General features: G+C 48.5%; 1 protein-coding gene across 1 annotated transcript in view; it reads left to right on the top strand.

Moving 5' to 3' along the window:
* CLSTN3 (calsyntenin 3) overlaps positions 1-10597 on the top strand; it is a 44558-nt gene that overhangs the window by 14324 nt on the left and 19637 nt on the right. The window contains exons 6-10 of the mRNA XM_015413045.1: positions 2534-2683; positions 4495-4680; positions 6736-7005; positions 8777-8889; positions 9001-9163. Of these exons, the coding sequence (XP_015268531.1) occupies positions 2534-2683; positions 4495-4680; positions 6736-7005; positions 8777-8889; positions 9001-9163 (882 nt within the window). The remainder of the gene's footprint in view (positions 1-2533; positions 2684-4494; positions 4681-6735; positions 7006-8776; positions 8890-9000; positions 9164-10597) is intronic.

Below are 10597 nucleotides of genomic sequence, written 5' to 3'. Positions count from 1 at the left end.
AAACTGCTCTTTTTTCAAGGACAGCTCTTATCAGAACTACGGCTTGCCCAAGGTCATCCAGCCAGGTGCAAGTGGAGGAGTGGGGAATCAAACCCGGTTCTCCCAGATTAGAGTCCGCGCACTTAACCACTACACCAAACTGGCTCTTACTAGGAGAAAGAGGAAGGCCCAGGCCACATTACTGGTGTCACACAGGAAATGATGTCATCATGTCAGTGACATCTGGGTGGCAATCTTGTATTCAGGCAAAAAAACTCTGGTAGAAGCTGTTTTTACCACAGAGTTTTTGCCCAAATACCAGAGCTTGCAGCGACGTCACAGTGTGATGGTGTCACTTCCTGTGCAACGCTGGCAATGTGGCCTGGGCCTTCCCTCTTTCTCCTAGTAAGTCCTTCCCATCCCCCACTGGTTGCCAGGAGGGCAACCCTAAGGAGGCATAGGTCAGGGGTGAGAGTGAGATGGCCAAGGTACCTAAGGGAGATCTCCTCCACCCCACCACAGCCAGCTTCCTCCACCCCACCACAGCCAGCTTCCTGTTTTCCTGGCAGCCACTCGGGAGTTGGGACGAGAGTGCCCAGGGTGTGAAGAAGGGGGGGGGGGTTGGGAAAGGACAGGCACTACTTCCATCCCTGGCATAAGGCCCGCAGCTCAGGGAGACTCACAGCTTACCTGTCCTCCAGTCCCTCCGGCAGTCGCTGTTTCAAGATGCGAACCATCTGCCAACCACAAACTTGACCAGTCAGTGGCCTTGCCTGCTTCCATGGGACATGGGATGGGTACCATTTTGTGGAGGAGTGCTCAGAAGAGCTGCAGGTAGCGCCCAAGCCTCTGAGTATTACTGGCTTAAAGGGCAGAAACAGATGGAGTGTTGACGTTCATGCTAATTGGTTCTTAGCTTGTCCTTATGCTGTAGCCGCGGGGGAAGAGAGATTTTGCCCAACTCTCCTATGCTGGAATTATGCCCCCCCCCCAAGTTAAAGTGCCATTAATGAAACCCATAAGTCCCACCCCCTCACTTTAGCCCCACCCATCAGTCCTCATAAGCCACCCCCTCCCAGCTCTATTCTTGCATTTATTTCTACATTTTGGGGCTCACCGTGAGCCAGGTTTATGAGAAAATTTGCACAACAGTTGGGAAAGTGCTTGGCTGTTCAAGCTACGAGCTAGGCTACAAGGCCTGTCAGTCTGGGTCCTGCCGTCGCCCAAGAATATGCATGGTGTTTATGGATTTATTTACTTCACTTCTACCCCACCTTTCTCTCCAGGGGGAACCCAGCGTGGCTTCAGCCATTCCCCTCTCCTCCATTTCTATTGAAAGGGTTAACCTCACTCCTCCCGCAAAACGGCCCTGACGCAAACTGGGTCTTTCCCTCACTGCTGTTGTATAGAAAGAAAACAAATGCTTGGGAAGGCCGATCACGGAACTTCTAGAGACGACGTTCATCTTTGGAATCGCCTCTCTCGGAGAGGGTTACGCTCAGGAAATAAGGACCTCCTGGTGGCCCCCGGCCCGAGAGAGGTCCGGCTGTCCTCAAGCAGGGCCAGGGCCTTCTCAGCCCTGGCCCCCACCTGGTGGAACTCTCTGCCGGAGAACATCTGAGCCCTGAAGGACATACTAGCTTTCCGTAGGGCTTGTAAGGAAGAGATGTTCCGCCAGGCATTCGGTTGAGGACAGCAACAGTCTGGCACTCTCATACTCCCACCTCCCCCCTTTTTTCCCCGCCTCTCCCCTCCACCCAGGGGGCTGCTGGAGATTACCGTCATCTTGGAGTTAGTGCTGGGTTTTTTCTCTGACTGTTTTTGAGTATTTTAATGTTTTTTAACTCAATTATATTGTATTTCTGTAAGCTGCCCTGAGCCCTGCTCGCAGGGAAGGGTGGCCGATAAGTCGAATATAATAAATAAATAAATAAATAAATATATTTTAATAGAGTTTTATTAGTTTAAAAATAAAAAGGGGGGAAGGGGAAGGAGAAGGAAAGAGTACAGAGTTATATATTAAAAAATCCAAATTAACGTTCTGCCTGCTAATCTCCTCCTTAAAGTTTCACAACTATTATAACCATCTTTCTTATTGTTCTTCATTTAGTCTTAGTTTTTTAGTACTTATGTTTTCACCACTCATAGAACGCCCTCCATGGTCCCATAAATTCTTCTTCCATTTTTCCTTTTAGTATATTTGTCAATCTGTCCATTTCAGCACATTCCATAACCTTTGTTATCAACTCATTAAGCACTGGGATTTTCAATGTCCTCCATGTCGTTGCGAATAAGATTCTGGCTGCTGTTATATAAAATAAAGTATCTATGGTTCTTATCTAAGTCATCGGGTAGACGATTTAACAGGAGTATTTCTGGTTTAAAAACTATTGTAATAGTCAACACTGACTTGTAAGAGAGTATGTACTCCAATCCAGTATTTATGAACCTCTTTACATGTCCACCACATATGATAGTATGATCCAACATGATTATTACATAATAGATGAATAAATATCGAGCCTAACTCTGGGATCTTTCTGTTTTCTGCCAGGGAACATTGAAAACACCGAGAAACTGCAGTACAGCGGGGAGCGCCTCTATAAGTTCACGGTGACAGCCTACGACTGCGGCAAGAAGCGGGCCTTTGACGATGCTGAGGTGGAAATTCAGGTGAAGCCCACCTGTAAGCCCAGCTGGCAAGGTAGGGGACCCCCTTCCGTGTGCCTCTCTCTCCTGCTTTCATCTCTTGATTCCACCTCTTGATTCTTCCTGCCTTTCGCTCTCTTAATCTTCTTTCTTCCTTGTCTGAAGGCTGCCCCCTCGCGTGGAAATTCAGGTGAAGCCCACCTGTAAGCCCAGCTGGCAAGGTAGGGGACCCCCTTCCATGTGCCTCTCTCTCCTGCTTTCACCTCTTGATTCCACAGCGTTATTCTTCTATCCTTTCGCTCTCTTAATCTTCTTCTCTTCCTTGTCTGAAGGCTGCCCCCTCGCCTTTACTGCCTGGCCTTGTGTGTATTGACTTAAAGGTCAAATAAAAAAACGAGGGCTTGTTGCTTGATTTTTAGATGATGCGCAACGTCTGAGCATTCCCCACACGTGACAGCGTCTCTTCAAAGATGGCCCCTGCTACATACTTGAGTACATTTCTATATTAGAAATAATTAGCTGTGCTGAAATATCTGTTGCTTGTCATCCAGGACACCTTTTTAATGGGTCAACTGCTAAATCAGACCACTTAATTGACTAAACATTGTAACCTGCTGTAAATAGATACTGAAATTGTAAGCTCCTGGGGGCAGGGATTTTTTTCTTTGCTTCTATTACTCTGTGAAGCACCGTGAGCTTTGACGGTGCTGGGCAAGTAAACATGATGATGCGACTTCAAAATAAGCAAAAGTGTGTAGCAGTGTTGTTGGTTTTTTTGGTGAGTATTTGTGTGTGTGTGTGTGTGCTTGCGTGCCTGGAAGTCATGGTGACTTGGTGTTCCCTCTAAGCTGAGTTAGTGTGAGCTAGCTCACATTTTTTTAGCCTCCAGCTCACACATTTTTGCCTTCACTCAGGAAGGATGGCTCCAGTCCAGAGCAAACCAATTTATTCAGCAGCCAAATCGCTCGCTCACAGTTTTAATGTCAGTGGCTCGCAAAGTAGAATTTTTGCTCACGAGACTCCGCAGCTTAGAGGGAGCATTGTAGTGGTGACCCCTAGTGGGGCTAGGACATTTCAGTGAGATGGCGTTGATATTACCTGCCTCCTTGTGCAGGCCCTGGTATTCCTTAAAGGTCTCCCTTCCAAATACTTGCCAGGGTCGGCCCTGCTTAGCTTCTGAGATCTGACGAGATCGGGCTCTCCTGGACCATCAGTGTCAGGGGCAGCCTTTTTTTAATGCACTGCCTTAAACGGAGTTAACCCTTCTGTGCCCGTAGACATCAATTGACTTAGAAGGGTGTGCCTGTGCTCAGGATGGTAGTCTCATAATTCCTCTGAATTTTCAGCAGGGTGGCTTTTGAGGAAGGGCAGGGCGCCCTTTCAGAATCTGGGTCAGTGGGCAAATTCACAGCAGGAGTCAAAAGCCCTGCTTGTAGCTATCTCCCCATTTCAATTGTATAAATGCAGTTCATTCGAAGAGCGTTTCTCTTGTGGTTAATTTCCTTCACGCCTGCTAACAAGAGCTGCTGGCCTTGGAGTCTGACCTGAATTCAGTCTGAGAAGCCGGTGAGGTGTAGGGGAGAGATTGTTAGGCTTAAACTAGAAATCCCTGGGTTCAAATCCATAATCAGCTGTGGAGTTTCAGTGTAACTTTGGGCCGAGTTGAGGCGGCCCAGATATTGCGTGGATAAAAAGGGGAGAAGAGATTGTGTACCCTGCCCTGACCCTGGAGAAGACGCAGGGGGAAGATGTAATAAATGAATAAAAGGTGATGAATTGGTTTTCCCTCTCTGGGACATTTGGGGAGTCCATGCCTGCTTCTTTGACCTAACACCCATTTAACTCTTCTTTGAAATTCTCTGACAGGTTGGAATAAGAGGATAGAATACACTCCCGGTACCGGGAGCCTCGCGCTTTTCCCCAACATCCATCTGGAGACCTGTGACGAGCCCCTGTGGAATATCCAGGCCACTGTGGAGTTACAGACCAACCACGTGGCCAAAGGTTGCGACCGCGACAATTACTCCGAGAAGTCCCTGCGCAAACTCTGCGGTGCGTGTTCTTTCGCTTCCTAGCTTGGGTAGTTTGGTGTAGCGGTTAAGTGCGCGGACTCTAATCTGGGAGAACCGGGTTTGATTCCCCACTCCTCCACTCACACCTGGCTGGATGACCTTGGGCAAGCTGTAGTTCTGTCAGAGCTTTTCTTGAAAAAGAGCAGTTTCTGTCAGAGCTCTCTCAGCCCTACCTACCTCACAGGGTGTCCGTTGTGGGGAGGGGAAGGGAAAGGAGTTTGTAAGCCGCTCTGAGACTCCCTTGGGTAGTGAAGGGCGGGGTATAAATCCAATCTCCTCCTCCTCTTCTTCTTCTCCTTCTTTTTCTCCTCCTTCTCCTCCTCCTCCTTCTTCTTCTTCAGAGGGGGACTGAAGGGATAAAGGGAGAGGGTGGATGGCCAGCTTTGGGGAACCTGTCAGTCCGGGTGCTAGTTGTCTGGAGGTCATTACTTTCATAACCTTTTCCCCCAGCAAGACCAAGGTGTTAGCCTTGGGCTTCCCTCACTTTCACCAATCAGAGGCAGTCCTATTGTGTGGCAAAGTCAGGTGTGGGAAGGGGGAATCAGATCGATCTGATCGATGATGGAGCATGGCCCTTGGGAACACAGCCCCATCGAAATGTACGGGAGCGCTAATTAAAGCTCTAAGTTCACCCTAATGCTGCTTTCTGTGTAAATGGAGATTGCATAGGCCAGGGGTGTCAAACATAAGGCCTGTCCAGGTCTCTTATGCAGCCTGCGAGCGATTAGTGCAAGGGAGGGACCGGGAGCCTGCTCGGGGGGGGGGGGGAGGGGGGGGGGGTTGTGGCTTCAACATGGTGGAACAACATCGTCTGCAGCAGTCAAGCAGCGTGGTCTGCCCAGTGCTGCACCGCTGGCTCTCCAGTCTGCCCATGTGGGTTTTCCTTTGCATGCCCCCTCCCAGCCCATGGGGGCCTTGCAGTGAGGACATGCCAACTTGGAGCTTACCAGCTGCTGTCCTTTACACAGTTTATATCTCTGGTACCCGGCATTACGTGTGTTTTTTTAATAACAATTATTTACAAAAATAGAATTGTAACAGGATAGTACTACTAAAAGTAAATTACAGTGAGGAAAAAAGGATGTAACATATGTAAACATAGATCAATTAGATTAATACACAACGTTAATGGTTTCAAGAACAGATTCAAGTTCCTTTTGAGAAGCAAGGTATTGGAGAACTGGAAACCAAATTTTAACAAAGTTTGAGGTATAAGGTCTGAATTGTACCATTTTGGATTTTGCACATTAAGTATTATTTGATGTATTTTCTCAATATATTCCTCTGGATTTGATAGCGACTTCCCCAGTTTGTGTTTATTGTTTGATATATATACTGGGAGGTCTTTATGGTGAAAGTCTGGAACCAGCCAGAAAGCTAAAGAAAACAGAACAAAATATAAGTACTTACATGCACCATAAACAGTGTAATAATTAGGTAATAGGATCCAGCTTACAGTACGCTGTACACAGCAGCATAGAACACAGTGCCTTCTCCTTTATCCAAGTAACTTTGTAAACTGTTTTGTACAGAGCGACTTCTGTTACCTGTATAGAAAAGAAGAGCCAGTTCGCTGTAGTGGTTAAGTGCGCGGACTCTAATCTGGGAGAACCGGGTTTGATTCCCCACTCCTCCACTAGCACCTGGCTGGATGACCTTGGGCAAGCCGTAGTTCTGATAAGAGCTGTCCTTGAAAAAGAGCAGCTTCTGTCAAGAGCTCTCTCAGCCCCGCCTACCTCACAGGGGGTCTGTTGTGGGGAGGGGAAGGGAAAGGAGTTTGTAAGCCGCTCTGAGACACCTTTGGAGAGTGAAGGGCGGGGTATAAATCCAATCTCTTCTTCTCTTGAATAATTCCATTTTACATAGTTTGAGGAAAGTTGAGTGAGATACAAATGAATAAATGCAGATGCACGCATGGATGTCTTGACCTGCCTTGTGTTCAGTGAGTGGCACCGTTCTTCGTTCTTCAGAAGGACACGCTCTGGTCTGACTGCTCTCCCCTCCCCTTCTCTGGTCTTCTTCCCCTGCCCCGCAGGTGCTGCCACAGGAGAGGTGGACCTCCTGCCTGTCCCTAGCCCCACAGCCAACTGGACAGCGCGGCTCTCGGTCCACTATAGCCAGGACAGCAGTCTGATCTACTGGTTCAACGGCAGCCAAGCCACCCAGGTGCCGATGGGCAGTGGGACCGGCGCTCTGGAAGGGCTGAGCGACCACTTCACCCTCTCCCTGTGGATGAAACATGGTGTGACGCCCAGCAAAGGGAAACGAGAGGAGGAGACGGTGATCTGCAGCACGATGCAGAGCGGTAAGGCCTCGCTCCCTTCCCTGAGCAAACTGCAGGACAGATTGTCCTCGCAGCGGAAGCGTGCTGGGCCCATAACCTGAAAGGTGTTCTTGGAAAAATATTATTTAGAAGAGATGAGATCAGGAGAGCAACGGGAAAAGAGTCAGAGTCCGTGTGAATGTTTGAAAAGAAAAATAACTTTAGTTGAACGAACGGGGGGAAAGGTAAACAGGATGCAAAACAACAGGGACTAGATCTACATCTTTACTGCTAGGAGACTGCTACAAGGAATACCGTCTCTTTTCCAAGCGAGACAGAAAGGGACCCCAGTATGCAAAATAGTCGATACATTGATTCCCAATCACAATGCTGAAGTTCAGGTCGTTTAACTCAGACCTCCTACAAGATTCACGGGCTTTTCTTACTTAGTAACAGATTGGATACAATAAACGCACATGACTTCCTGTGACTTTCCCTATGAAGAGAGGTTACTCCATAATTACTGAAGTGTTTTAACTTGCTAAATCCAACAGGGGCTGGATTGAGGTCATGGGGGGGGATGATGCTTTGGGGGGGCCCCTCTGAAAGGAGGGTGCTCCAAGGTCGGCTCAACAGGTCAGCTGTTCTGTCTCTTCTGAGCCCCACCTTGAAAGGTACCTGAAGAGCTGATGAAGATGGGAAGCGCCTGGGGACCCCCTTTTGCACTAGAGCCTGTTCAGCCTCATGGGAAACACCCTTGCAGGTGGCAGCGAGTGAGCTTTTACACTTGTGAATCAGTGCTAATTATGACCCGTCTTTGCACCTCGGAGATCTTGTCAGACTTCTGATTATTCTGCAAAAACACAGATGGGCCTGTTTAAAGGGAGCAGATTCCGCATACCCGGCACCATGTGGTTAGGAAATGCTGTAAGTTTAGCTGGGGAAGCACCTTGTGCTCTATTCTTCACCAGGTTTTCTTGTTAAATAAGGACAGAGCCCTTGGTAGATTCTTGCAGATCAACAATTGCCGATGCTGTCCTGTGTGTATGCTAAAACCAAAATAACGCCCCATTCCAAGAAACATAAAATGTTATGGCCCTCTTTGTTGTTTAGATGTTTAATTCCGCTTTTGCTTGTCATGGGGAGATGCAGGGAGTTACGCAAGGGGCGGGGGAATAGGGCTTTGCAGTCTTTGGTATATTTTTAATTTTTGGAATTTTTGACCTTGGAATCACAAGCTGTCTTGATCCACAAGGGAATGGTGGAGCGTAAACAGTCAAATAGATAAATGAATCCCTTCGCTCACTGCGTTCTCGTTTACTTCACAAGTACGCAGCCAGTCACACAGTCTATTCCAGTGATAATAGTTTAGAATGCTTAATCCTGCAACAGATGTGGCAGGATTTATTCTAGAACGCCCACAAAGCAGGCCCAATCAGCAACATTTTGCATCTGGCTCTGGGGTACGCGTGAGTGTGGAAGGGAAGCTAGTACGCTGGTATTTTGGGTCTTCGTGTATGAATTTATGTGCACGTTAACAAGAGTCGAGATGAATCTGTTTTTCCACGCCATTTTAGATATTTATCTCCTAGAGACTAAAAGGAGAGAGTTAATGCGCTTTTTGATTTTTTTAAAAAAAATTATTCCCCAAATCTCCACAAAGAAGCAAAAATGGAACGAAATAAGGGCAGCGTCCTACGGGGAATGGATTTTAGAAACAGGGATTGTCTCTGGAGTTTATGAGAAGTGTACCAGGTCAGGCCTCTGCTGCTGCTGCTGCTTCACGCGACGTCCCTTCTCTGTCCCTCTGCAGAGGACGGGTACTCCCATTACTCCTTGGCTGTGCACGGTTGTCGCATCGCTTTCCTCTACTGGCCACTGCTGGAGAGCGCCAGGCCTGTCAAGTTCCTCTGGAAACTGGAGCAGGTGAGGGAAAGGGGGTGAAAAGTCCTTCCCTTATCCTCTTTCTCGTACGCCTCTCTCTCGCTCTCACGTGACAGAGTGAAAGTTCCATCCTTTTCTTGCCGCCGGCTGCAGGTCTGTGACGACGAATGGCACCATTACGCCCTCAACTTGGAGTTCCCTGCGGTGACACTTTACGTGGACGGCGTCTCTTACGACCCCGCTCTCATCCACGACAACGGCCTCATCCACCCTCCAAGACGAGAATCTTCTCTCATGATTGGCGCCTGCTGGGCTGGTGAGCGTTTGTCAGCAGATTATATAAAGATGGGGGGGATTACTGGATCAAATTCCTCTCAAGGGTATCAGAGAATAGAAGGCCAACGTTGGGAAGCAAGTGGGATTTTTTTCCCCCTCAGATCCCCCCTCCCCCCAAAAAAGTATTTGCGGGAAACTGAAATATATGCAATGTAGACTGAAACTAGCAAACGTGAACATCATTCACTACATTATTAGTAACTGTGTATATCCTTGCTAACACATGAATTTGTCAAAGTAGTAATGCTTAGAAGATGTGGAGAAGTGTCAGCATTCTTTAGTTTTCGATTCAAGTAACATTTATGCATTCACTCGTGAGATTTCTAAGCTAGTCTTAAAAAAAACCACCAAACCGATATATAACAGAATTAGCCCAGTAGAAACCACAATAAAGTAATACAAACAGTATGACCAATATCACCTTAGGTAAAGCTAACATTTGGGGGCCACGGTGGCTTAGAGGTTAAGACGCTGGGCTGCAGACTGGAAGGTCTGTAGCTTGGCAGTTCGAGACCCTGGTGCCGCATGATGGAGTGAGCTCCTGTCTCTGGCCCCAGCTCCTGCCAATTTAGCAGGTCGGAAACAAGAAATTGCAAGTAGAAAAATAGGTACTGCTTTGGTGGGAAGGTAACAGCGTTGTGTGCACCTTGGCATTTAGTCATGCCGGCCACACGACCACGGAGAAGTCTTCGGACAGCGCTGGCTCTTCAGCTTGGAAACGGAGATGAGCCGTAGAGTCGGATTCGACTGGCTTTCGAGCAAGGGAAACCTTTACCTTTACTTTAAAGCTAACATTGGGTCTTAGGCAAAGACTCAATAAAGGAAGCCACGGTCTTCAGTTTCCAAGGCCTGAGAAAGGCTGTCAGTGATAAGAACGTTTTGGAGATCATTAATTCATAGGATCTCCATAAGTCAGAAGATATTTGATGGCACATAACTAACCCAAAAGCCATTATTAAAGAAACAGCTCTTCAAAGGGGAAACATAAGCAAAAAATCTTTTGTTCTCCTCTGGAGTGCTTATAAGCAGAGGACATTTCGGGGGGGGGGGTCGGGGGGGATCCCCCGGGTGAGGTACAGAGGGGCGGGGCACATGACGAAGCCCCGCCCCCTGCTTCCGGCCGCCCCGCTTCCGGCCCTCATTCAGCCAGGAGGAGGCAGGAGAAGAGGGAGGGTAAGTTGCTTCCTCCCTGCCTCTCCCCACCCCTGCCTGCCTGGGGCCAGGGAGGGCCTTCGCGGGGCTTCCTTGCACTCCCGCCGGCCTTGCAGGTCCACCGCCGGGCCCCTCATGGCTGGCGGTGGTGGCCGGGACCGTTGGGGGCGGGGTGTGTGGCCTTATGACACACTTCCGGTGATGTCAGGGGGTGTGGCCTTATGACACACTTCTGGTGAAGGCCACACCCCCTGACATCACC

The sequence above is a fragment of the Gekko japonicus genome, unplaced genomic scaffold, assembly GCF_001447785.1.
Source record: "Gekko japonicus isolate JY-2015 unplaced genomic scaffold, Gekko_japonicus_V1.1 scaffold2557, whole genome shotgun sequence".
NCBI lineage: Eukaryota > Metazoa > Chordata > Lepidosauria > Squamata > Gekkonidae > Gekko > Gekko japonicus.
The sequence above is the reverse complement of the archived record's forward strand: the minus strand, read 5'-3'. Positions and strand labels throughout refer to the sequence as shown.